General features: G+C 36.0%; 1 protein-coding gene across 4 annotated transcripts; it reads right to left on the minus strand.

The window, feature by feature from the left end:
- Nucleotides 1-1,201: 1,201 nt before the first annotated feature.
- On the minus strand, nucleotides 1,202-27,816 carry LOC129257527 (N-acetylglucosamine-6-sulfatase-like). 4 transcript variants are annotated; one of them, XM_054895870.2, is made up of 12 exons: nucleotides 27,423-27,816; nucleotides 25,337-25,396; nucleotides 23,677-23,880; nucleotides 22,437-22,502; nucleotides 20,815-20,913; nucleotides 19,691-19,858; nucleotides 18,050-18,132; nucleotides 17,368-17,486; nucleotides 15,559-15,761; nucleotides 13,790-13,927; nucleotides 8,278-8,394; nucleotides 1,202-4,747 (listed from the first exon to the last, which is right to left on the minus strand). In XM_054895870.2, the coding sequence occupies exons 1-12, from the start codon at nucleotides 27,645-27,647 to the stop codon at nucleotides 4,553-4,555; spliced, it is 1,677 nt and encodes a 558-aa protein (XP_054751845.2). In that variant the 5' UTR covers nucleotides 27,648-27,816; the 3' UTR covers nucleotides 1,202-4,552. The 4 variants fall into 4 exon arrangements, with proteins under 4 accessions (XP_054751845.2, XP_054751846.2, XP_063952798.1 ...); XM_054895871.2 differs by lacking the exon at nucleotides 8,278-8,394 and adding an exon at nucleotides 9,769-9,879; XM_054895872.2 differs by lacking the exon at nucleotides 8,278-8,394 and adding an exon at nucleotides 6,549-6,659 and having other exon boundaries at nucleotides 1,208-4,747.

Here is a 27,816-nt window from a genome sequence, read left to right on the forward strand (position 1 = left end):
ACTTGATTACCCTTATGTCTAGAATTTTCTTAGGTCCTTTATTGAGATAGTATAACTACTCATCACTTTGTCTCAAGTCTCCACTCCTGATGAATAGCAAAGCTTATTTGCTTGAAACATCAAGAATAACGGTTCTTTTAAGAGCTTTTATCAGAAAGATAAACTAATAGTCCTTTTCAGGTCTAACTTACATGGTATTACCGCAAACCTCACCGTCCAGTCTTTCCACCATGCGAACCTTCAAAGCTCCTATGAATGTATGAATATACATCATATCTAGATTTTTTTAAACAAACATGCATTTTATGTTGACATTGCTGGCTTTCCATATCAATAAAAACTTTTGTAAGACGGGGCCCCAAAACAAATAAATCTTTGATGTATTCTCAATAAACACACCATCAATTGGTTTGTAGTCAGTTTTGTTATTGTGACTGTAGAGTAACAATTGCCAAGAGCCTAAGATTAAGAACATATAGCCTATTGATTCATTATAATTTTGCCATGCTTTATAATATTTCACTGATGGCAACATCCAGGGAAAATATTACAATGACTAAATAGGAATCTTTCATAAGTTATTTCTAGATACGAATGGCTGTGTACTGAACACATTGGTTTATATTCTGAACTCATGATTAACTAAATCTTAAGCCCAGTGCACAATACGTGATGCGATTGCACTAAGATTTGATTGCAACAAGTTGCCAATCCCATCTCAGTACAATCACATCACTGGCCAGCGCACATATTGCAACAGCTCTGCAACACGCTGCATCTCCATGGTACCTCTTCTTTTGCGTGTATGACGTCTGCCCTGCAGTAGTGCAGCGAATTGGCCATGACGTCATCAACGACAAATCTGATTGGCTGAAATAAGCAAAATCACAGAAAAATCGCAGGAAGATTGGATGTGTCAAATGTCTGAGATTTGGTCTATGATTCTTCTTCTACAACAAATCGGATAGCAGTTGCTGCACATTGCAGTTTGACGTACACTCTGCGATTTTACGGCATTCGGATCTTAGCGCAATCACGTCGCATAGAATGCACTGGGCTTAAAGTCAAAAGTTGCGATTCAACTATGGGTAGTAAAAATATGACATAAATTTCTAGAACTAGATGAGCCATCTTTCATTGCATCTAGCACTTAAAGCATTACAGACCATCTTGAATGATAAATGCATTACACAGAAAAACTGGGGAAAGATCCAAGTAAATTCACAAGCAGCAATGCAGTACACAAGGTAAACAAATGGTTTACAAGCATAGCTTCCCAAACTTCACACACTGCTAAACTTTTACTGGAGATCAGAATACGGGCCAATGGATTGGCGCCTAATGCTTGGACATTTTAGACAACATATAATAATAATAACGGCATATTTACCCAGGGTATCCACTTCAGTTCCGAAAACTGTTCTTCCAGAGGGCCCTGCTATTATTATTATCATTATATCACAACAAAAATATGCTGTAGGCCTATATTACAATTCATTCTTTTTTAGGTGATAATCAAATACAATACTCTCTCACCCATAGTCTATTCTATGTATATACATAATAAATCAGAACATATAAAATATAGATTTTAATATTGCTTTTCACTACAATGTTAAGCACCTGCTGAAGTTATTGGATTGCATTGGTCTTTTTTTCTTCTTTTTTTTGCTGATTTCACGATCATTGCATTAAAGGGAAAGTACACCCAGACATCAAATTTGTCTTTATTAAAAGCAGAAAAGAGAGATACAATATCAGTGAAAGTCTGGTGAGTATTTATCAAAGAATGACAGAACTATGTAGTGCTAAAGTTTGTATTTTTTAAGTCATGTGTGAACAGCTCTCCCATGTCATGTACATTAAATTCCCCAAAAGTCCTCTTCTCTGAAATTGAAAAAGCTTTTATCCGTGCATTCAATATATAATCAGGAACATCATTTTACTGAAATTTTTACAAGTAGGCTATTTTATATTATTTAGATCAATAAGGGAAAAAAATGTAATTACTTTGCATAATATCAGTGAGCGCATGTGACACAAGCAATCAAAACTTTAAAAATTCACAACTGATGATGAAATTCATCAAACTTTCATTAATTTCAATATATAATGATGGGACTGGGGTGCATTTATCAACATGAATATTTTCATTCTCAGCCCTTTTTGAAAGGTTTGAAAGTAGATTTTTGAATATTTTATCAATATCATTTGATGAATCACAAAAAACACATGATTGCAATATTACATACTTCAAAAAAGATACCTGGGGGGTGTTTCACAAAGATTTAAGCATAACTTAAGTCGCACTTAAATGCCGAAGCGTACATGATGAGCAACACGTTGTCTTATTGATAGATACGCAGTAGTGCGGGTCCTCATGACACAATCTGACCACTGCGGTAAAGCCTTTCATACCGTATGCAACTCGGTATTTAAGAGCGACTCTATGTCATACTTAAATCTTTGTGAAATACCCCCCTGAACTTACTCATATAGATTATGAGATTTACAAGCTCTGAACATTAAGACATGTGCATTAACACTGGCATATATGCTTCCAGGGGGGGGGGCATTCCATCAATCCCCAAAGAGAGCATTCCTTTAATTTTCAGTTTAACTTTGAAAGATATACTGAAAACTATATATAAAACAGATACTAAAACTGATATCTCTTACACATTAGTTTAGAGTCTTTTCATAATAGGAAAGACAAGTCACGCAGTTTAACCGTTTTGATTTGTACATCGCAACAGTGAAGCAATCGTGATAACTATCATATTTACATATTAATTTTTTTGCAATAACATCAGTAAAAGGGAACACTGAATGCCTTAAAAAAAAAGGTTCAATGAATGACACAATATGGCCATCGTTAATTTTTTTTATTATGTGATCTGAAATCAAGTAACTTGCGAGGACTGACTTGTTGATATAAGGCATGTTTTTAAACAAGTTACTTGGCAAGATTATCCCTTCAAGAAAAGATCAAATCATTGAGGAAGGGTTGTAACAATTAATACTTGAGATCAGGGGGGTGTTTCACAAAGATTTAAGTATGACTTAAGTTGCACTTAAATGCCGATGCGTACATGATATGCAACGCGCAATCTTATTGATACGCAGTAGTGCGCGTCCTCATGACACGATCTGACCAATGCGGTCAAGCATTTTATATCGTACGCAACTCATTATTTAAGTGCGAATCTAAGTCATACTTAATGTTTATGAAACACCCCCTGGTGGGTGTTTCATAAAGCTGATGACTTTACGCACGACTGGTGACCCTTTCTTGTGCTAAATGATATCCCTAGCTAACTTAGCACCTTGAGACATGTTCCAGTCATGCATAAAGTTGTCCATAAAGTCGCGCGTAAGTTTATAATCATCCTGCGTAAATGTTGCTGCTATAAAGCTTTGTTACAGAATGTCTGACCGATTGCTAAAGGTTGTAACTCCTGACAAGCCATCATTCACTATGGCTATTCAGCCAATCAATGGCAAGGATACCACTGTCAATGATGTCAAATGCCATGACATTGTGACCCTATAGCTCCAATAGAGATTTTTCAAAGCCTTTTAAATCAGAAGAGAAACAATTTATGATTCAAATTTCAGATTTTCTGTGACAAGTTTCAGCTGTTCTAGTACATTTTTTTGGTTTGCACCTAGACAAAAAAAAATCACATACTCAGTACTTTGATGAAAAATTAAGAAACAAAATTAACAGGGAAGGCTAACATGACTGGATCACATCTCATCATGGATCTACTCAGGGATGTAGATGAGGCTGGTACTTCCGAGTCATGAGGCAGCTGGAGAAAACCTTATCCAATACACTTTGTACATGTGAGTTGGACAGAGGCGAGGGTCAGACCATGGACCTACTAGCAAAATGTAGCCTCAAGGCTAACCTGGGGAGCATTCAACAACAGTTTTTTCATCCGACATGTTGTCAGATCTGACAACGTCCTTGATTTTGATTGGCCAAGAAGCACCGTTACTATGGTATCTGTCGGATAAAACGTCTGACAATTCCTTACATGAAACGCTCCCCTGGTCTACATCCCTTCTCAGAAACAATATCATCAAGATGGCCATTATCTGGAAAATAAAATTGAGGAAGAGAGGCAGTCCACCCGTAACATGGTGAATAACAAAAGAACGAAACATCACTTGAAACAAAGGCGTTATCATTGCCCATGATCATCGTTAGTGGAAGGCTCTTGCCCAATCAATATTCACATGTCGATAGTGGAAAGAACTAAGGTGTAAGGTAAAAAGAAGGGATTTGAACCTCTAACCTACTGCTAGCCAGCCAGTGACTCTACCACCCTACTACTGTTCTATTGCACGATCAAGATGAACTAGAACAACAACTTCCAAATCTACAGATTAAACCTTGGTTCAAAAATATTTATCTACTCCTTTCATTGAAAAGATAAAGCTTCTATATTCCACTATATTTTATACTAGGTGCATTCCAAAAAAATGTGTTACATTCAAAGTTTAGAGTTATCACTACACTGAGGTCCATTTGACTTGGCTAATATTAAGCAGCATCAACCGAACTGCCATGTTTTGAGCGCGGTGGTGGCGGTGTGACCTGTCTGCAAGAAGCTCCTTTGCACAAGCTCAGTACGATCAATTTCTCGTTTTGAGAGGTGACGAATTTGGGATCGAGCTTGCCAATGATGTTCGTCATCTGGTGAGGGTCTGCAGTGAGATTGTAGAATTCTTGGAAGTTCTGTTGAGGTAAACAAAAGAAAACCATTACTAGTATTTGCATATGCAGCAGTTTTAAAGGGTAAAGTCCATCCCAAAACAAATTTTAAAAAAATCCACAAAAAGTTGATTTTAAGATTTTTTTTTCAGCGTCATGATTTTAATTTCGATGAAATGCTAATTTTTCTCTTATCATTCAAATTGATTTATGTTGGGGTGGACTTGACCGTTAATATATCATGTACAAAACAAGTAACAATGGTTTATCATTAGATGTTAGTAATATCACTGTTTCACAAAAACAGTCATCAATAGCAAAAGTAGGGAATGTGTGGTAAATTTACTCTCAGCCTATAGAATTGGAGGATTTTGGTAGCTTATAATATGCCTGGAAACTTTGGATTAATATTAGCAAATCTTTATGCTATTTGACATTGCGCATAGTACCGAAATATCCTCAATTTAACTGCACATACATTAATCATAAACATTCATAATTTCTACATGTAAGGATATTAGGATTCAATTTCAAAAGAATGTAATTTTGATCTGAAACTTTGTATTCCAAGTCGTAACATTCTCTTTCAAAAGAGATGTTTGAAAAATAAATCCATTTAATGTAAGGATCAGACAGGTCATTATATTATAAAATCTTTATGGGGGAAGGGGAACATCTAGTTTTTATTGATTGAATATGACATTAAGGCACAGATCTGAAGGAGAATTATGTTATTTTGATAATTGGCTTTTTATTGGCCAGTTTGAATTTTTCAGGATATCAAACATCTTTTCAAGAAAATTTATGATAATACAACCAACAAGAAATATACTAAACCAAATATATTTAATATTCAATGGGTTCAAGTTTAAGGTGACATTTCAACATGATCTCAAATGAAATTTGCAGGCAGCCGGCACTGTCCAAATTGCCCCTAAAATTCCCCCCCAAAATACATGCATTCATTCTAGAATTGCCCCAAGATCTGTCACAAACGATATTTAAGATTATTTAGAAAATCAATATTCTGACTATGCTGCCCAACTTTGGCAAATTGAAACAAGTGACACATCAATCAAATTTCAGTAATTGTTGTTTCTGAAACACCCTTTGTATGTTGTACATTCAGGCAAACTTTGGGGAAGAAATTATCGTTCTATGGAAAGATATTAAAGAAAATATGCTGTTAAATTGCATTGACGCCTATGTAAATGACGAACACACATTGCTCATTTACAACAAATTATACTTTTGTAACTTCCTTCCTTTTGCCAAAGTATGGCAGTATGGCAGAATACTGATATTTGTTTTGACAGCACAATTGCTTGTTGCCCCTAGAGCTAGCCCTTAAAATGGGAGAAAGAGCCCCTGAAATGCTAATATCACCCCACTGTGGAAAAATATAGCCCCTGAAATATAAAATTATTTCCCAGTTCCTACCCTGTGTGCAGGAAATATTCCCTCCACTGAAAAATACCACTGATCTGCATTCAGAAAGTGTTGTAAAACTTAAACAAAAACCCTTTTTATGGAAAACCAAATGTGACATGTTGCTAGTTCCTTAATACTGGATTTCTGGTTCAATGCTTTTACTTTAATTGTTAAGTAAACTATTGTACTTGTATTTCAAGACAGATTTGATAATACTTTGAGGGAATGTGACGGGGGGGGGGGGCAAGTACCATCACCACTCTGCTATTTCAAGTGATGAAAAAAGATTGACAAAAAAACTGTAAAAAGTGGAGGAAAGATAATTTTTCAGCTAGGTTTATGGTAATGTTTGTCCAATTTTTATTTTGCATTACCAATCTTTAAAGTTGAATACCTCATTATCTGCAAAGTTACAGTAGACGAAGCTGTCTTTCAGGTTCAGCGTCCTAATGCAGGTGTAAGAATTGTTTCGACCATCTTCACAAACACAGGATGGATAGCACGTCTGCTCCGACAAACAGAGTCATATTGATTTCACTTATGAAAAAAATATTTTCAACTATACTCCTAGATCATTGGCAGATTCATTTCAGTGATTTTAGTTATTGGCTAAAGCAGTGTGATTTCATGGTGAGTTTTGGATTACTTGCATAATTTCAGGTGCTCTGATATTTGGTTAAAGCAGAGTGATTTTACAGATAGTTTACTCATGGTAAGTATGCTCTAAACAATATTTGCAGCCATAGTTTGAAATTATCTGCATAAAGTGATTTGATATTTGGCTAAAGCAGTTTGATTTGATGGATAGTTTACTGATGGTAAGTGTTGTAGCTTAACAATATTTGCAGCCTCAGTTTTAGAATGGTGAATACAGTTTGATTTGATGGATAGAGAACTGATAGTGAGCTTTGTAGCAAAATCATACTTACAGGCATAATTTTAGATTATTTGCATAAAGGTGCTTTGATATTTGGCTATAAAGAAAACTAATTTCAAGATCAAGTATTGTAACTAAATGATATTTGCAATCATACTTTGTGATTATCCACAGATTCACACTTTTGTGATTTATAATGTTGCTAGAGAGGCGTGATATGATTAAGTGTGAACGGTGGTGAATTTTATAGTTGAAACATGCTTTTCTGTTTAAATGCCAACAGTGACTTACCCGTTTTGTCATGATGCATGCATTTCATTATTTCATTCTGGTCAAGTGAATCATATTTCCATTTTTGTTCTCGTCAAGTAGACAAGTTTTTATGACAAGTAGTGAAAGCTGATCATGCCATGAATGAAACTGAAAATGTGATCATGGGTTTTTATCGAACAAGGCGTTTCAGAAAGCTGTTCATACAGATGACAGAGGCAATTAGACCATCTAATAATAATTCTCAGACAAAATGGCAATTAGCCCCTAATACAACAAGTGAATATTGGACCAAACTGCAATTATAGTGAATAGATGGTAGACCAAGAGGCTTTAACTCGCCATTCGTCACCTGTAAGTTTTTTTTATATACCCTGTATTACTTTCTCTCCTTTAATATAAAGGGAATATAAATATATACAGATCATCTAAACAAATTCTGGTACACAATTTATATCCTGCAAATTTTCTTATGCCACATCAATAAAAAAAACCTACCTTGCTTATATCTGGAAGGTTGCTGTTTATTTTGTTTAACTTTGTTTGAATTATCATCTTTTTACCTTTCAATACATGTTTGATATCCTGAAAAATAAAGCTTTATATCGGCAATGTAAGGGTCATATTTATAAAGCAGGGATCCAGGATTTATTTGTTTTTCTAAAGAGGGGGCTACAGCATCTCTAATAATCTCTCATCAATTTTTTTCTCAAAATGTTTCTCTAAAATAAGTGTTTTCAGAATTTCTGACAAACAAATACAGTTTAAAAAAAGAAGAAAGTTTAGCATTAAAAAAAATTGTGTAGAGAGGGCAACTGTCACAACAGTAGACACAAAATACAAAACTTTTCCAGTAAATGGAGGTGTGTCCAATCCCACCTACCTAGATCAGTAATTATCTATAATAATAAATATGCATCAAATCATATCACATGGGTATTAGGGTAGGGGTAGGACGGGGGTCGGGACAAACTACCTCTAGATCAGCAAAATTGCAGTACATATGATTGGCACCCGACGTATCAGATAGAGTACGTATGCACTCATAGGTATTATTCCTGGCATCTTCGCAGACGCAGGACGGAAAGCAAGACTGAGGAGAGAGATCAATTCTTGTGTTAGAAGTTCATTGAAGATTATGGCCCATATTCTGAAGTCAGGTTTAATTCAAACTCTGGTCTAAAGTTGTGGTTTAACTATGGATAGCCAATAGCTGCATAAATCTTGAACAATAGAACTGTAATGTAATAGCTCATTCGACTCTCTTATCATTCTTGACTACTTGCAAAGGATAAAAAAGATATTTGTCTTTACCATTAAAGACATGGGGAAAGAGCACAGTAAACATAAGAAACAGACAATGTAAACAAGATTTTAACATTTTTGGCTTCCCATAATTTTAGCACAGAGTTAGACCATGGTCTATAAAGTTACACCTGACTTCAGAATATTGGCCACGGGGGTTTAGAAGGCAATGCTACATAAATGTGGATCTTAACCTCATCATTGTAGGAATTTAGAGAGAATTTGTCTGAAATAAATGCATGTTTAAGATGCATCGGATGGACGTCCAATTAAAAAGCATCAAAACTTGCACAGAATGGCGAGGAGAAGTTGAAGTTGTCATAAAAACTGAATGAGGCAATGACAGCCATGATTTACAACTTCCTAGCTCATTCAATTGTTAGCATTCTCTTTTCTTTTATAAATATTTTCTGCATTGTTTCACGGAATTCACCAGTATTTCCTTATAATGAATTAACTTAGATCCACAATGCATTGCCATACATGATTACAATGAGAAAAGGAATTTACAGGAAATGTCTACGGAATGGCAGCATGATGGGGGTCTTTAAAAAAATAATTTAAGAATGCTACACAAAATTTTGTCATGTTCAATTGGTTGAATTCTAAAAATTTATTCAACTATCTCAAGTGCAAGAAAGCTTGTTTTATGTTGTAATTTCATAAAATAGGAAATAAATGAGTTATACCAAACACTTAATGAACAATGAAAGGCAAGTGATAGCTACAGTAAACCACTGTCACTTGACTTGCCTAAATTATCATTACATTTTTTTAAATGATATATCAGAGAAAAAAAATCTGGATCGAAAATCATTTCCTGATATTTCCATCATGACACAATACCATAGACATTTCTGAGGGGTGTTTCATAACACTGTACATTAACAGTTACACATGAATCTAAAGCAGACTTTTGTATGGGGTGTACACGTATGTGATATAAAGGTGTTGTGGACCAATGGATAATTCCACGGGCCATGAATCCCATGGTGCAGGGTTCAAACCCCAGTACGATACCAATTCTTTTTTGCAAGACAGTAATCTCTATAACTAACATCATTGGATGAGTCGATTAGAGTACTCATGTGTAACTTTACATATAGTCTTATGAAACCCCCCCCCCCCCCCGCTTCCTTTACGTATACACTCAGCCCTATACCTGTGCATCACTAAATTCACAGTAAACTGTATTTCTTTTATCATCTACAATTCTCAAACACGAATACGAGTTGTTTCGACTGTCTTCACAGACACAGGATGGATGGCAGTTCTGGAAATGGGGGGTGAAATGAAATTGAGTGAAAGGTAGGCAGGTCTTATGCAAATTTCAAAACAAAAAAATCTCTGACCAGCCAGGCCCTGTAACATACATTTCTAGTACAGGTAAACATGTATAAGTCGACCTTTAACGAGACAAAACTTTGTATAAATCGAAGCAATTTTTCATGCACAACATGTTTTACATAAGCCTTCTAAGTCAAATTTCTCCTTTGTATTAAAGTTGAAGCAGTTTTATAGATCAGGGGAGCGTTTCATCAACATTTTGACCATCAAATTGTCAGGTCTGACAACTTTCCTTGATTATGATTGGTTGAGAGGCACTGTTACCACAGTAACTGTCAGATAAAATTGTTGGATAAAACGTCTGACAAGTCCTTTCATGAAATGCTCCCCAGATTATGCATAACGTGCGATAAAATCATTTAAGTGAAATTTCTCCTTTGTAAGTTCAAGCAGTTGTATAGCTCAGATTATGCAAAACATGCTATGAATCTCTTCTTAGTCAAATTTCTTTTTAAGTTCCGACTTAGGCAAAGTTACCTTTAAATTGAGAATAAAATGTAACTTTTTAAAAACGGTTTGGCATACACATGCAGTTACACATAATGGTACGATTAATCAAAAAATTTTGGTTGTCGTTATTATAGGGCCCAGGCCACAAAAAGATGTACATGGAGTACTGGGAGTATCATGAAGAATTTGAAAGAATCTGATTATTACAAAATAAAACCTCAAATCCAGGGTTAGAATTTAACCAGGGACATCGACGGCCATGTCTGTGGGTGCCCTTTGGACTGGCCTCAATGTCCCTCTTATTGGCCTTCAAGATTTGTTGTGCCCTCACTTAATTTACCATGTAATATTGAAAAGTGCCCTATAGAGGCCTTGCACTGTTTACTGCCTGCTCACAATGCAGTACCCAGTTTTCATATAAAGATATGTGCATAAGATCCTGCAATAAACTAATAATGATTTATTGATTTATTAGTGTTGATAATCCAAAGAGCAATAAATAAGAGCAGTGTTTTTGCATTTGCTACAACAAACACATGCCCAGTAGGTCTTGCATGGTAATAGCAGTGCTCTATGCATAAGTAACTGAACATTATCCTTTTATGAGGGCTGGTCAAAATGCTTCAAATTTTCAAAAATAAATTACAGATATATGAGCACCTTCAGGGACACGTTATTTGTTAAATAAATGGAATTTCACATGTTTTGCCCAACAAGGAGAAAAAAAATAAAGGAATTATTAATTATGATACTCCTAGTACTCCAGAATAACTTCATGAAATCAAACAAGGAGAGACAAAGCATGAACAAATATGATAATACATGTATAGGCTTGTATTCTGAACTCAAATTTCATTCAACCTCTTGTCTTAAGTTGTAGTTTAACTGCCATATATGTGACACCAGTCTTTATAATTAGATGATCAATTTATCATCATATTTGGCATTTGAATCTCAAAAGTTGTCTTGAAAATGATAAATATGATTTTTTTTCTTCTCATTTTCCCCAATGAACCATGGGAAGGATCCAAATATAAGAAGTATTACAGTGTAAACAAATTCTAGATGCTTTTAGCTTTCCATAAGTTTAGGGAAGACTTAGAGCATGGTTCAAGTTTAACCAGGATTCAGAATACACACCATACACTTCAGTTTGCATTCTCATTGGGTGCTAATAATAATGTAATGGGCGGGAAGGCTTTAGCAATTAAACTTTGCAATTTAATATCTTTTTTATTAGGGCTATATTATAAATATTTGACCTTGATCATGTGACCTTAGACTTGTCAGTGATACTTGATTATCCCTATGTAATTCATAAACTATATCCATAAACTTTGAAAGTTATGACAGCAATCTAATAATTACCTCCAAACTGGTAATGACCTTAAATGACCTTTGACTTTTGTCATGTGACCTGAAACTTGCATGAGATGTTCAGTGATACTTGATTACTCTTATGTCCAAGTTTTCAGAGTTATAATGGTAACTCAACAAATACCCCCAAAATGGCCAAAGTTCAATGACCTTAAATGACCTTGGAAATGTGACCTGAAACTCGCACAGGATGTTCAGTCATACTTGATTACTCTTATATCCAAGTTCTTTTAATCAGATCCATAAACTTTCAAAGTTATGATGGTAATTCAAAAAATACCCCCAACTTGGCCAAAGTTCATTGACCTTTGACCTTGGTCATGTGACCTGACACTTACACAGGATATTCAGTGATACTTGATTACTCCTATGTCCAAGATTTATTAATCAGATCCATTAACTTTCAAAGTTATGATGGTAATTTAACAAATATCCCCAACTTGGCCAAAGTTGACCCTAAATTGACCTTTGACCTCGGTCATGTGACTTGAATCTCAAGCAGGATGTTCAGAAATATTTGATTACCCTTATGGCCAAGTTTCATGAACTAGGTCCGTACACTTTCTAACTTATGCTGTCATTTCAAAAACTTAACCATCTGTTAAGATTTGATGTTGACGCCGCTGCCGTCGGAAAAGCGGCGCCTATAGTCTCACTCTGCTATGCAAGCGGGACAAATATTGTCACGAAATATTGAATTATCAGATTTTATCATTTGTTCAATGATATAAACTTGATGAAACATCAGTATTGAATTGTGTAAACTTACATTTTGCAAGATTATGATACAAAATCAGTATACATATGATGTTTTCCAATAAAATCTAAAGCTTATATTCCTCCAAAATAATTTTTTTAATGAGGTTTCATTACTTTTTTCTCTATAGCAAATTGACAAATTTTCTCCATGTTTTCAAATGATATAAGGAATCAATTACTAACAATAAAACAACAATGGTGCTATGCAAAATTGCAAAAACTCATATGCAGAACTGGTATACAATCATTCTAAAAAACATGCAAAAAATTAAAAAAACTAATAAATCAATAAACACATATTTACAGGTGCATTGTGACACTAGAAAGCAATGGCAATGGTTGCATGGATGGTGATACACAATGACTATGTTAAGCTTTAAAAGATATAGAAAACACATTCTTTCAATTTTTGTTGTTGTTTGAATATTGTCATTTTGTATCTACTTAAAAGTGAAAAATCACCATTCACATTCTAAGCTATTGCACCAATCAAATTAAGGTAAATATATATATAGTATAACAAAGGAGTATTTTTTTTGCATATCACAACTATAAACTTGTAAGAATTAGACATTCTTAAATACAAGTATGTTTAGAAGTTCATTAATTAAAAACTCTTCCATTAGATTTGCACATCAAATGCATTTGCCCATACAAATATCAATCCTGATCTTATAAATGTATATGCCATTAATTTACAATGATTAAAAACGATTTCACAACTGAAAATGTGATCCAGAGTGATATGAAACAAACATATCTATTTTGTATTTTTTGGGAGGGGGGAAGCACTGTTCCCACACCCTTATGAAAATTCGAATTAAAATTCTGATGTGCATACATGATAGATCTGATCTTTAAAATATATATCAGTTTATCACAAAATAGTGCCATTTAGTATGACCACCAAGACCTTTGACTTTTCCATGTTATGAATCTAAAATCCTGACTTTGTGATGAAAATGAATCATAATTTGAACCTTTCTTAGCCCCTCATGCATTGTTTATCAATGGTATATAGCTATATTGAGAGAATTAGCTATTTCAATAATGACATGTGACCTTTGATTGACTCCAAATATAATCATATTTTTTGTCATTCTAAATTTCTTTTGATTTCTTAAATTGTTCTTATCATCACTCAATAAAGAACTGACATTGGCACAGACAACCAAAACACACGCAGCTAACATACATTTCGGTGTCCCTAACCATGCAAATAAACTTCGTTTATAGTGTAATGAACTTACGTTGAGAAATTCTGTATGCGGACATCCCTTGTATCCCTGGGCATTCCACTCCCCAGTATGCTCAATCAATATTTCTTGCCTCCACGGGACATTAGCCTTTGCTTTCTTGAGGATTCTATTCGTTGTATTTTTGGGAATCTGTATATGTCAAGAAAGAAAGGGAGGAAGGAGGAAGGGAGGAGCGGGGAAGGATGGTGAGGCGGGGCAAGGGGAGGAGAGGGGATAGGGAGGACAGAGGAGAGGAGAAGAGCGGAGGATTTGGAAGGAGAAGCGGAGTGGGAAAGAGATTTAGAAAGTCGAGGAGAGGGGATGAGAGGAGAGTGGAGGAGAAGGGAGGGGAAGGATGGTGAGGTGGGGCAAGGGGAGGAGAGGGGACAGGGAGGACAGAGGAGAGGAGAAGAGCGGAGGAGTGGGGAGGAGAAGGGGAGTGGGAAAGAGATTTAGAGAGTCGAGGAGAGGGGAGGAGAGTGGAGGGGAGAGGAGATGGGAGGAGAGGAGAGTGGAGGGGAGAGGAGAGGAGAGGGGAGAGGAGAGGAGAGGGAAGAGAGGGGAGGACAGGGAAGGGTAGGAGAGAGGAGAGGACAGGGAAGGGGAGGAGAGAGAATGTGAAGGGGAGTGAAGGGGAGCAAAGGGAGGAGAGAGACAGAAAAAGAGATAGATGGAATGCAAACATGTGAAGGGAGCAAGTTGGATGACAGGAGTTATGATATATCAAAGAAACAGAATAATACTAGTCATATATACTATACAGATATTGCCTAGCTAGAGTTTGAATATAACATTTCCTCTCCCCGACGGAGTTATATTTTTCCCAAGGGATTATATTTTGCCTGAAGCGCGCAGCGCTGAGGGAAAATATTATCCCGAGGGAAAAATACAGCTTCAGAGGGGAGCTGAAATGTTATTTATTAAAACGATAGACCAGGCAATATCTGTTATATTATATAGTCTTTGTGAAATTAGAAATTGCATTCATCATCAGGCTCAAACCCGAAATTCTTGCTACAGCTCTGATCCATCTACGTCATAATAGAATATTTTTTGAAAATACATCAAGCGCGTTCTTCATGCAATCGACGCGCTAACACTAGCGCGTACATCAAATAAACTACCTGGTTACGCAACTTGTATGCAGCGAGTGACGTCACCTTAGTGAATATAACGCCGCAATTGACAATACAACGCAGTTATATTCACTGAGGTGACGTCAAAATCTAGAATATAACAAATGCGATCCTCGCAGCCATGGTCACGTGATGGCGTATTGACCTATCACTGATTCGAATCTACATAACCTATGTAATATAAATAGATAAAGCACAAACAACAAGATCTTAAAAGTTCAGACCTCAGTCTGTGACACAAATAACTTTATTTCCAAAATCTGTTATCAAGCTATAATACAATCTCACATTGTCGCGTCAGGACCAACACCCATCCACATATAAAAGCAAAATGACACAACATGAGAGCGATGTAGTAGGATACCAATAGGGTAGAGGGATCTATTATAGAACATCTATTTCTTTATGTTGGTAGAGGATTCTAAATTATAGAATATATCATTTTGTTTAGTACAAGATGAGAACAAATTGAAATAAAACATCAAATCACTCTCTTATTAAGCATACAAAAAATTTTCTTTTAGCTCAGGCAGTAGACACACACTTGTAGCCTTTGAAATGGTCCAAACTGTTCCAAAGTTACCACCTGCATGGAATTCTTCTTAAAGCTTAGGTATTACTTATCATACTACTACACATACTTACGAGAAGAGGTACGAGACTCATCCCATCGACATCAGAGGGCGCTTTACCGGTTGCCATGTTGACGATTGTTGGCATGATATCAACGTTAGCAGCAAGCTTATCGCTGGTGGATCCAGGAGGGATGCCGGGGCCTCGGACGATGAGGGGCACTCTGATGTCAAACTCGTAGAGTTGTCGCTTGTCGTTGGGGAGTGAAAACTGACCTGTTGGGTCAATCACAAAAATTAAGATCGAATTCAATTGCACTTTCCATTTTGAACCACCCCTAGTGATTGTTTCATAAAGCTGTTTATAAAGTTACACAAAATTTATCGCATGATTGGAATATGTTATCAGGTGCTAAGTCAGCTACATTGGGAATTGGGGATATATCATTTTGCACTAGAAAGGGCCATTCTTTGGCAAAAGGAAGCAAGTTACAAAAGTATAATTTGTTGTAAATGAGCAATGTGTGTTCGTCATTTACAAAGGCGTCAATGCAATTTAACAGCATATTTTCTTCAATATCTCTCCATAGAACGATCACTTCTTCCCCAAATTTTGCCTGAACATGCAACATACAAAGGATGTTTCAGAAACAACCATAACATAAATTTGACTGATATGTCACTTGCTTCCTTTTGCCAAAGTTGGGCAGCAGTGATCGTGCATGAAGTCATTCACAACTTACAAACAGCTTTATGAAACACCGACCAGGCTCCTTTAATATCCTTCCAATAACCAGATTGTATTATACAATGGTATCATATTTTTGTATTTAGTCACTTGAGCTTGATTCTGTACTCAGGCTTAATTTAGACTCTGGTCTAAAGATGTGGCTTAAGTATGGATTGCTAATTGTGACAGGTATCTCTGACAGTACACGTTCAATTTGTAAGATCATTTGACACTCAATCATTCCTACCTGACTGGGAATAATTGAAGAAAGTGCTGAGAAAAGAAAGGACACATATAATGTAAATGTAATTTTGAAACATTTGGCTTTCCATAATTTTTACACAGAGTTAGACCATGGCCTTAGTTAAACCAGACTTCAGAATACAGACTCCTGTGTTTGATACAGAAAGGCAACTTATAAAGTGCTCAGGTCCACTTTGCAAAGTACTCAAGGCAATAATCATCAACCCTGGCGGTTCCATGAAATTTGCTCTAGCGACAATTGCTCTGCTACAAATTCCACATACTATTTGAATGACTGTCTTCAACCCTGGATGTAATAATATATATCCTAACCTAAACCAAAATAAAACCCTATTGCAACCCTAATCGTAATCTTAGACAAAATAAAGCAATTGTCACAGGAGCTAATGTATGTGTCACCATCCTAACTATAGCCGCCCACCATATATAAGCACAAAGGCACTTTCAAGAAATGAATATTCCATAAGGTACCCAATGATAGATTGAAAAGGATATAGCTAGTATATGGCATAAAGTATGTGGAGCGTTGTGGCCCAGTGGATTAGTCTTCGGACTTTGAAACAGAGAGTCGTGGGTTCGAATCCCAGCCATGGCGTAATTTCCTTCGGCCAAAAATTTATTCACATTGTGCTGCACTCGACCCAGGTGAGGTGAATGGGTACCCGGTAGGATTTATTCCTTGAATGCTTTAGCGCCTTTATGGCCGCTCAGCTACAGCCGGGGTAATAATAATATACCAAGTATATTTCAGCGCCTTGAGCACATAATCAATGTGGATTTGGCGCTTTATAAATACTCTATATATATATATATATATTATAAATATCTCAGGTTTGATTACTGAGTATAAATCAAATGAATAGATGAGAAATATTGAGCATCACCTACCCAAATGGAAACCATTATCTGAGGAGAAGATGATGAAAGTGTTATCAATCAACTTCTTCTTTTCAAGCAGCGTAACAACATTCTTCACCATGTCGTCTACAGATAGTAGCGTCCTCCACCTGTGGGGAGAAATTATACAAAAATCATGTAATAATTTGCTCCGCGTATAAAAAGAGCCCATTTGTGTAATAAATTGCGCATACATGTTATGATGGTATAAACTAAAATATAAAATCAACCCTATGATAAATTATCAAGTCTTTCGTAAAATAGTCCTGATTGTACATGTACATAGTTCAGAAATTGTATTATATCTATCCTTCTATGCACTTGTGAAAGAGTGGTGGATATTAGAGTATAGTGTTGGAAGAAAAATTAAGAATCAGCATAAGCTTTGTTGAATTAGAGATCTCATAAAATATTCATACACATACTTCATAAGATACTTTTTTTCTACTTTTTTCACAATTACCAAAACAATGTGCAAATTTTATATATATTCCATTTGCTCTATACATTTTGCTGAATATTTGTTTCTTTTATGTTTACATTACTGATGAATTTTCCACGATTGTGACAACCCCCCCCCCCCCCCCCCCCCCTTTTAGGACTGTTTAGCTACTAAAGATAAAAGGTATTGTGAAGGGCTTTAACTTGATTGAGAGAAGATGGGAGCACTTACCTTTTTCTGAAAGCATCATCCAAGTATGTGATAGATCCATTGGACATTGGATTCTGGGCCCTCCTTATCAGCCAATGTTTGTCCTGAAAGAAGGTTGAAGAATCGGGTTAGCTCTGGGGAGTATGCCATGAAAGGACTTTTTGGATGTTTTATCCGACAGAGTCATTTTTATCCATAGCAACGGTGCTTTCAAGCAAATTAAAACCAAGGAAGTTGTCAAATTTGACAACTTGTCAAATGAAACCAATAAATAAACAAATGTTTATGAAAAGGTCAAATAATATCGGTAAGGTACAGTTTAGGGAGTAGCACAAGGCAATGGATGATTTTGCTCAAATTGCCCCTAAATAATAGTCCCTGTTTTCTGTTTTATTACTTGCAAATCCTGTTTTCCTCAATTGTTCGAAACATCAAATATGGGTTTTTTGTTTATGTACAAGACATAATGATAAAGCAATTGTGGGTGGTGGAAATCAAGTTTCCATTGAATACATGTATAGCAGAATGCAAATAAAACCAAGTGAGCACATTCTAAACACAGAGAACAGGTTTATTCATCACAACCCCATTTCATAAAAAGTTGATATAATAGCAACTCTTGCTGGAATGTCAGCTACCATGACAACAGTGAAAATTTTGCTTTCTATTGGCTGTTCCAATGAAAGTTGACATTTTAGCAAGAGTTGCTATCATAGCAACTTACTATGAAATGGGGTCCTGATATCCACTGATGCACGGTCTTCTTTCATTGAATTTGCTTTGATTTCCATGATATTCACAGCATTTTTTGTGATTCAGATTTTGGGGCTTGACAAATGGGATTTCCATGAAATTTTGTGAATTCTGTGGGGTTTTATTTCAAATTTTCTGTATATTGGGAAAGTAAAAATTACTGTTGGGCCAGTAACTTTTCAGAAATAGCCAGATTTACTGGTCTGACATGACCAGTAGAAAATATATCAAACTGATAAAAATGATATTTTCTCCTCTTTTGTAAATTCTAAAAATGGCTCTGGCATCTCCAAACATGGCTCTCCAAAATTTAGAAATGGCTCTCATGAATTATGTTGTGGGGGGCATTTAAAGCAATTAAATGCAAAATAAACTTAAGTCTCTTTTAATATTTTTCTTTATTTTGGGGACCAGTAAATTTTAGGTTCGGACCAGTAAAAAATTGAAAAATTGGGCATCTACTGGTCCGACATGAACAGGTTGGACCAGTAGAAAAAAAGGGTTAGTGTGGAGCCCTGGCTATATAAATCCTATATTATTTATTTCATTTCATTTTTTATACCCCGAGTTGTTGTAGACTTAATGAGAAAGTCCAATAAACATTACTTTATATTAATATATTGTCTATTTCCTAAATGTGTGATGTGCATCAGAAAATATTGTGACAAAGTGAAAATTATTAACAATGAATGAATGTTAAGGTTAGGACTTTCGTTGACATTACAGTATATCCATTAAATAGAAAATGTAATTTGGGGTAGAATAAACAATGTGAAAAAGCCAAAATATCTTTGAACTTCCCAATAAATATTCATTGAAGTAAGGTCCCATCAAAGATATCATAAAATGCAATATGTAATTTGGGGCAAAAATAAACGTTGTGAAAAGTGAAAATCTCTTTGAACTTACTGTTGAATGAACATTAAAGCTAGGGCCTCTAGGTGCCTTCTTATCTGTGAAGTGTGACACGTACTGAGGGGCGGAGTCAAAAGGTGAATGACAGGCTGGCGTGGACATCATCGCAAAGAAAGGTGTTGATGCTGACTGCTTATCCAGGAATTCTATAGATCTATTATTCTATGGATGATATCATACACAGAGAAGGGAGAGAGAAATTAAAAAAAATTTCTCATGTTCCAAACCAGCATAATTAACCAGCTATGTAACTCTCATGAAATTAACCAGTAACATCAGAAATTCAAAACCTAAACAAGCATTCAAAAAGCACTCGATATGAAAATTTATAATTATATATCAAATAGGGACAGCATAACATGTGTGAAGCAGCCATCACTTCATTACTGTCATTATAAATGTATTTAGCATTTGTCAGGGGAGCATTTTCACCAACATTTGTTATAAGCTCCTGCAAATACTTACATTTGATTGGCTGAGAGGAACTTACTCAGAGCAAATCACTGACTAAACTCTTCATGAAATGCTCCCCTTGATTACCATAAATAGACATATATAATAATCAATAGCATTAGAAAGGTTTAAAAACACAAGGTTACTTTGGATCAGTTCTTACACACCCAAGGCATAGCCAAGGGCATTTAAACTGTTTAAATGAATGTAACTATGTAATTGTTCTAATGCTGAACAAAATAAGGTCTATTATTTGCTTTATGAGATGGCGATATGGATCCTTGTTATTTGATACATCATCCTTATCCCAAATATGTGATCAGTCAATATAGAACTAGTCGTTAGTACCAGTCATTAGTCAATTTTCCTGTTAACTCAAATAAATGACTAGTCATGTGATAGATTTCAACCAATCATTTTAGCAGGATCCATATCAACCTTTCCTCAGGAAATTTTGATCTTTTGTTCACAACGCACAAAGAAAACTCGAAGTCCAAAATTGCCTTATTTTCAACCAACACAGATGATGATCTTTCATGATCCTAACAAACTTTCCTGTTAGCTCAAATAAATGACAGGTCATGTGATAGATTTCGACCAATCATTTAACCAGGATACATACCACTATGTTATACAAATGGTGATGCATTAAGGTGAGTACTTACGATGATATCTGTGAGATAGTCTTTATGATAATCATCGCCGTGAACCTCTTCCTTGCCATTCACAGAGAGTGAGAAATTGTAGTATCTAGAGTTGAATTGCTATATTGGGGAAAAGGGAAGAGCGGTAAATGTTTTATCATATCTAAAGGTAAATTTCAGTTCTGGTAACGATCTCAAAATAACTTTTTACAGAATCTAATATAATGACCACCCAAGTATCTGTTTGTATGAATAAAAATATGTGCCAAAGGATTCTGGAAGAAATTGTGTAATTGCTGAGAAATAAGCCAAATAAGCGCGGATTCGGTCACTTCCGTCGGGTCTTTATTCCAGCAATAATAATACACTGTCCCACGTGTGCCTATCTGTGTTGGCGATCATCAGTGTGATCGTATTTCAGCTTAGATTTTATGATTTCACAAAGTTCAATTTATGTAACTGTACCAGATCTAGATCCACGATGATATACTCATACTTAACCTTGGTTTTACAGACTTTCTCACGAAATTAGTGTTTTACTGCAACTACTTTCATTTAGCTTTAAAGATAAAATCTGGTGTTGGTAACAGAAACTAAAATGTTCACAGAATTGAACAAAACTTACACAGCATTATACAAACTACATCTGCCAAACAATTCTTCATGAAAATGTATAATTACTGGGTAATGAGCAAATGAATCATAGAAATTATTGGAAAATGATTGTCCATTTCTAGTGTGTTTTCCCACATGTTTTTCCCTGGGCTACCTACACCTGGAAAAGTATGTAATGACTATAATTTCAAGCAATCCTGAATTGTCTTGATTAATTTGTTGTTCTAAATAAGCATTCTAGCATTTGATAAACACTATAACACTATAGATCCAGGATTGTTTCTAACCATTTCCTAGCAAAATTATATTTTCACACCAGAACTCAAACTTAGTTTACTGATGATGATAATCATAATGATGATGATGATAAGAACGATGATGAAGAAGAAGATAATGATGATGATGATAAAATGATGATGAAGAAGAAGAAGAAGATAATGATGGTGATAATAATGATGGTGATGATGATGAAGATAATGAAGATGATGGTGAAGAAGGTGATAATGATAATGATGAAAGAAGTTGTTTTATAATTTTGATAGCTATGGGTTTTTTTTCGTTTTTTTTACAGAACTATAACATTTATCTTGTACATAAGCAACTCTCATTATTTGTGTGAAATATGCACATTTACAAATTCTCTCAATATTTAACATTAGGCTTTATGTTCTTTTGTCTATGAAAATGTGGCAGTTATTGGCAATATACACTGCCATTTAGTGGTAAAGATTTTTTTACACATCTTTTTACCTTTTAATCCTTCATGATACAGGTACATGTATTCTTTTTATAAATACAGTAATCAATATACATGTAGGCATGAACATTTCGGTGTAAAAATTTCACTATGTGAGCAAAATACTGGTAAGTGAAAATAACACCATACATACGATTTCAACTAAAATTCAATTATTTTCAGTAAATCTCTGGTGAATGTACAATGTTGAAGGACCATTATGACAACATATGACAGTTTGCAAAAATTCAGACCAGAAATGTTATCAATTCATATGACCTTACTCCCTTACCAGAGCAATCCACTCGTCCCATCCAGGCGGAATGTGCTGTAAGCCTCCAACAGTCTTACCTCCATACTGACCATGGTGCAGAAAGAAAACAGGAATAAAAGGAGAAAAAAAGGTTGTTTTTTTATCAGATAAAGAATACATATCAATAAAACCAGGAATATCTTAAATTGGCAATGTTTGATTGTGACATGTGGTAGAGACACATCTCCCACTTGTTATGTACCTAATTATGTGGCATTTGAATTTATATTTTATCAAGGCACGTTTCCCTAAGGGTAAATTGTTGGATATTATCCTCATGAAGTAAAATATTCTAAGTAAACAAGGAATAAAATCTTCATATTTTTATGTAATTGGAGAATGGAGATGGGAAAATTTTAACTTGATACAAATGAGGTCTAAGGGAGAATCACAAACAAAAAATTTTGCAATCAATTTAAAGAATCAATTGCAAAATTTGCAAATGATACATCAATTTTACCTACAGCAAATCCATTCATACTTTCTGTTGCAACAAGCAGATTCATGAGAAATCATTTCGAAATTTGAATTAATTGCAATATTCATAACTGATCTTAGGACCTGGACTTAACTTAATTTATTGCAAGTTTCATTCAATGCCCCCTTACATGTAAGCAAAGTCATGTGGTCTAGTAATTAGAACACTGGACTCATAATCGAAAGGTTGTGAGTCGAATCCCCGCTTTGCCATTGTCTCCACTTTGATTAGAATAAATAAAGACTTGAGAGTAATATCTGTCGTCTATAAGGTCAGCCACTATGCCTGATTAACTTAGATGTAAAATGTTTCCTGTGCAATTGGTTATATACCAGCTTGGCTTTTACAGCAAAAAGCAGTCCTGCAGAGTTCCTAAGGGAGTTCCTAGGACCCGACTTAACTTGCAATTAATTAATTGATAGCAAGTTTTATCCAATGCCCCCTTATATGTAAGCATAGTTGTGTGGTCTAGAGATTAGAGCATTAAACTCATAATAGAAAGGTTGTGAGTTCGAATCCCCGCTCTGCCATTGTCTCCACTTTGATTAAAATAAAAAAGACCCAAGAGTAATATCTGGCGTCTATAAGGTCAGCCACTATGCCTGATTAACTTATGAGGTCAAATGTTTCCTGTGCAATTGTTTATATACCAGCTTGGCTTTGACCAGCAAAAAGCAGTCCTGCCGAGTTCCTATGGGAGTTACCATAAACAGAAACAGAAACAAAGAAGACTGACTTTACCTGGTTCAAATACTTCCCAGCAAAGAAAGTTCTGTAACCAGCATTGTGCACATAGGTGGCAAATGTCTTTTTCTCTGGTCCCTGTTGCCATGCGGTACTGCTACAATTTCCACTCACAGAATTATTCATGGCCCCGTGGTTATGAATGTAATTGCCTGTTAGGATGCTCGATCTACTGGGGCAACAGAGGGGGCTAGTTGTAAACTGAAAATAGAAAAGGAAGAAGTGTAACGTAACTGGATTCACTTTATATCTTTCTCATTTAATTTTATACTGTACAATATCATTTATTTGATTGTTATCCTGAATTTATTTTAGTTCAAAATAAATGCATTCTATTGATTTATTGGGAGATTGCAATTTCTACAATATAAACTGAATGCAATTCAGCCTACGGGCTGCTATGATCATTAAATACTACTGCTTCTACTACTACTACTACTTTTACTACCACTACTCCTACTACTACCACTACCACTACCACTACCACTACCACTACCACTACCACTACCACTACCACTACCACTACCACTACCACTACCACTACCACTACCACTACCACTACTACTACTACTACTACTACTAGGGACAGTGATTTTCCGCGATTGCGGAAAACGGACGGAATTCACGGAAATTGCCTTTTGAAACGGAAAGTGACATTTCAAACGGAAAATCACGGAAAACATATTTTTCCTCAAAATACAGAGAACAGCAACAGAAATTACTCCAAAATCTCAACAAAATAAGAATATTAAATGGCCACAAAACCTCACAAAACATGATCTCACTTCACTATAAAGTATGACAATCCACACATCGTGACTGCTCTTGACTCCATCACAATCGATCGTACCCCGCGGGCCTCACCCGCGTCGTCCCGGGTCTAGGCCGACGGCGGGGTCGGCCGTATCGAAAACATTCACATGCATAACAACACGTGTGTTGCTGCCCTCTACGTTTGAAGATGTAACAGCACGATATTCCTGTCTTGAAATCCAAAATGGCGGATAGGCTAAAGTCGTTGACTGGTCGAAACGATGTCCAAAAACCCCCAAATTTATCGATAAAATTTCATCCAAACAAAAAATAGTGCTAATAATGTGAAAGGTAAGGATGTATTTATGTCAAATGTGTTTGTCAAAATATTTTGTGTACCCGCATAGATCCGATTAGAGCGGATTCTACTGCGTTGTTGGTACAGTGGCAGATACAAATTTTGACCAGTGCGAGTGATATATTGCTACTGAATGGTAAACGGAATTGCCAATTTTCCGTGTACACAAAGTCTATGGGGAAACAGAATTTCCGTTTTCTGACATGCTGAAACGTAATTTACGATTTTCTGAAACGGAAAAGGCAATTTTTTGAAACGGAAAATCATTGTCCCTATACTACTACTTCTACTACTACTACTACTACTACTACTACTACTACTACTACTACTTCTACTATTACAACTACTTCTACTGCTACTACTGCTACTACTACTACTTCTACTACTTTTACTACCACTACTCCTACTACTACCACCACTACCACCACTACCACCACTACCACCACTACCACCACCACCACCACCACCACCACCACCACTACTACTACTACTTCTACTACTACTACTACTATTACAACTACTTCTACTACTACTACTACTACCTACCATGTTTGTAAAAGTCATGCCTTGTTTCCCGAGTAGGTTCAATGTATTTGTCATGGGACTCTGAAAGAGAGAGAGAGGGAGAGAAGATTAGATAATTTACTGTTCTGTGACCAAATATATACCTGAAAGAAGATGAAGTACAGTTCATTCACTCTCCGTTTGTTTATATGTGAGTAATTTAGCGTTTACAGACATTTACCAATCTGAGATGATTAGCCTATTTACATCTGGGATTGACTTTAAACGTCACCATCCAATAGACATGACCCAAGTTCACCTCAAACCTTAGCATCAGTTTGCCTGGATTACAGGCACATGCTATAACTTATAGGTAAAGACAAGGGCATTTCTTATTTCAAGTTGAAAGGCTTCCAGCCTGAAAGAAAAGAAAGCTACATCTCGGGTAACGCTATTCAGTGGCACATGTTGCTATGTCAGTGTGGGCATGCATATCAATTAGACTATGCATGATAAAAGCCCCTCATGGATGTTGTGCAATAAAAACAATTTTGGATTTTTATGGAATAGTCAAGCTATTTTTTTCTTTATTTTTTTGTGTACACTAACTAATACTCCATGGCCTATGCTGTGCATAGAGTCTAAATATAAGGGGCCCTATGTGTGGTAAATGGTAGTGATTTTTTACCCGATTGTTAAGAAAGCATGAATGCCTGTAAGCAACAAGAGGACAGACAGCTTAAGGTCCTCTCTGAGGGACATTGTAATGAAGATTTGCAAGCCTTATCAAAGGGCACTAGTGCACCAATTGGGAATCAAACCCAGGTCTTCCCTCATGCCCAGCACTATGTGCAAGAATCTTTACAACTCCGGAGCACTAGGCCTACACTCGTCGGTAAAGCTACCATTGTGTAGAGCTTGGGGGCGTTTGGATGATATCGGCACTTTTTCTTTGGTTGCCAGCATCCGAAGTCAAAACAAAAACATGTGCCTTTCATCAACACTCACTCAAAATCTAGTTACAGTGACCCATAATTTGTGTTATTAGTTCCAGTGCATATTTACATAAAAATTTAATCCAGGGACCCTCTTTATGCAACATTTTAAGAAGTTCCACTTTCCCCCACTTTCAATGATGAGCCATTCTGTTGCCCCCTAATTTTGACTTGCCAGTGGCAAATACCTACTAAATATTGGGACGAGCCCCCCCCCCCCCCCTTGGACTATCAACTAAAGTATGTCTAACGTTAAAACTGATGCCAATGAAGTCCAATGCATTCAGAAGCAGCTAGTATGGTGGTGTGACCTTAATTCGCGTTATCTAATTTTGCAGACAGTTGAATACCGGTATTTCTAGATCTATATCTAATTACTATCTTGAAAAACTGATATCACCAACAGAAAGAGCGCCTCAAAATTACTCAGTATGGTAATTTTTTTTAAGGTAAGGTCTCAATTTATGAAAATATTGGCAAAACATCGGCAAATTTTGTTACCTTTTGCGTCCGATCCGAGAAAATCCGATCTTCTCGACAAGCATCAAGAAATCACCAGTTTGCAAGCAGAGGTCTCCAAATTAGTAAGTAAAATGTGACTGATACCAACCAAATTTATGGCATTTAAACCTCGATCTGACATGATTATCTTACCTTTGTCTGCTTGATTTCGTTTCTAAAGCTTTGCAAAATGATCATGAGCAAATTAAGGTCACACTTTTTATGACACTCTTTCAGCCCAGTGCGCACAAGATGATCGCGATGGATTTTGAGATCGCGATACAGCGAAACCCTTGACCTACTTTATATTATAAATTCCGTCACGCGAATTTGTCTTTAAGTTTGGGATCTTGCTTTCCGTCTGGTATTTATGATTTTGTGTGAACTGAGAGAAATTTTTGATTGAAAATTAACTTCATGATAATTTTTAAATGTGCGCAAAATATGGTCACCCCAGGGCCCAACTAACGAAAAGAAACTTGTCTAACTCTAGTCTAACTTTTAGTCTAAGTAAGTAATCTGATCATGATCACTCACTGCACTGTCAGCTGAGCCCGAGTCACCCGCTTGGTCTGGTGGATTTAATGGCACCTGGTTATGATAAAGAATTTGGCCCGCTAGTTTTTACTTACTATTGCATCCATGGTGACGTCTTGATCATCTGTGAGAATGAATATTATGTTTGGTTTATTATCACAGGCACCGCCACCGCCGCACTTCCTCGAACTTGCAACGGGAACGTGGTTATCACTAAGCCGACTCCTACGGGGGGAGTGAGCGTCACGAGCCGCAGAAGCAATCTGGCACCCGTAAAGAAACAGCACCAAAATGATTGCTTTGACCTCTGGCTCTGCCATATTTTCCGTCAGCTCAAAATTATAAATTATATAGTTTAGATTCCAGTCTTGAGCTTCCAAGAAGATAGATCTGTAGGTCTAGACCTATAATATTTATATATTTAAAATTAAAAGGCGAAGCATCGGGTGCCTGTTCCTTCAACTAATCGATATCACGAGATAGAACACT

This window comes from Lytechinus pictus, chromosome 3 (assembly GCF_037042905.1).
Source record: "Lytechinus pictus isolate F3 Inbred chromosome 3, Lp3.0, whole genome shotgun sequence".
Classification (NCBI taxonomy): Eukaryota; Metazoa; Echinodermata; class Echinoidea; order Temnopleuroida; family Toxopneustidae; genus Lytechinus; species Lytechinus pictus.

What these genes read in the sequence shown, in the direction of transcription:
- LOC129257527 (XM_054895870.2), bottom strand. Translation starts at nt 27,647, where the DNA reads ATGGCAGAGCCAGAGGTCAAAGCAATCATTTTGGTGCTGTTTCTTTAC. An exon ending in ACTATCTCACAGATATCATC is followed by an intron (nt 19,859 to 20,814) that starts GTAAGTACTCAC and finishes TATCATCCATAG; the next exon opens with AATAATAGATCTATAGAATT. An exon ending in GCAATTTTGCTGATCTAGAG is followed by an intron (nt 4,748 to 8,277) that starts GTAGTTTGTCCC and finishes TTACCTCAACAG; the next exon opens with AACTTCCAAGAATTCTACAA.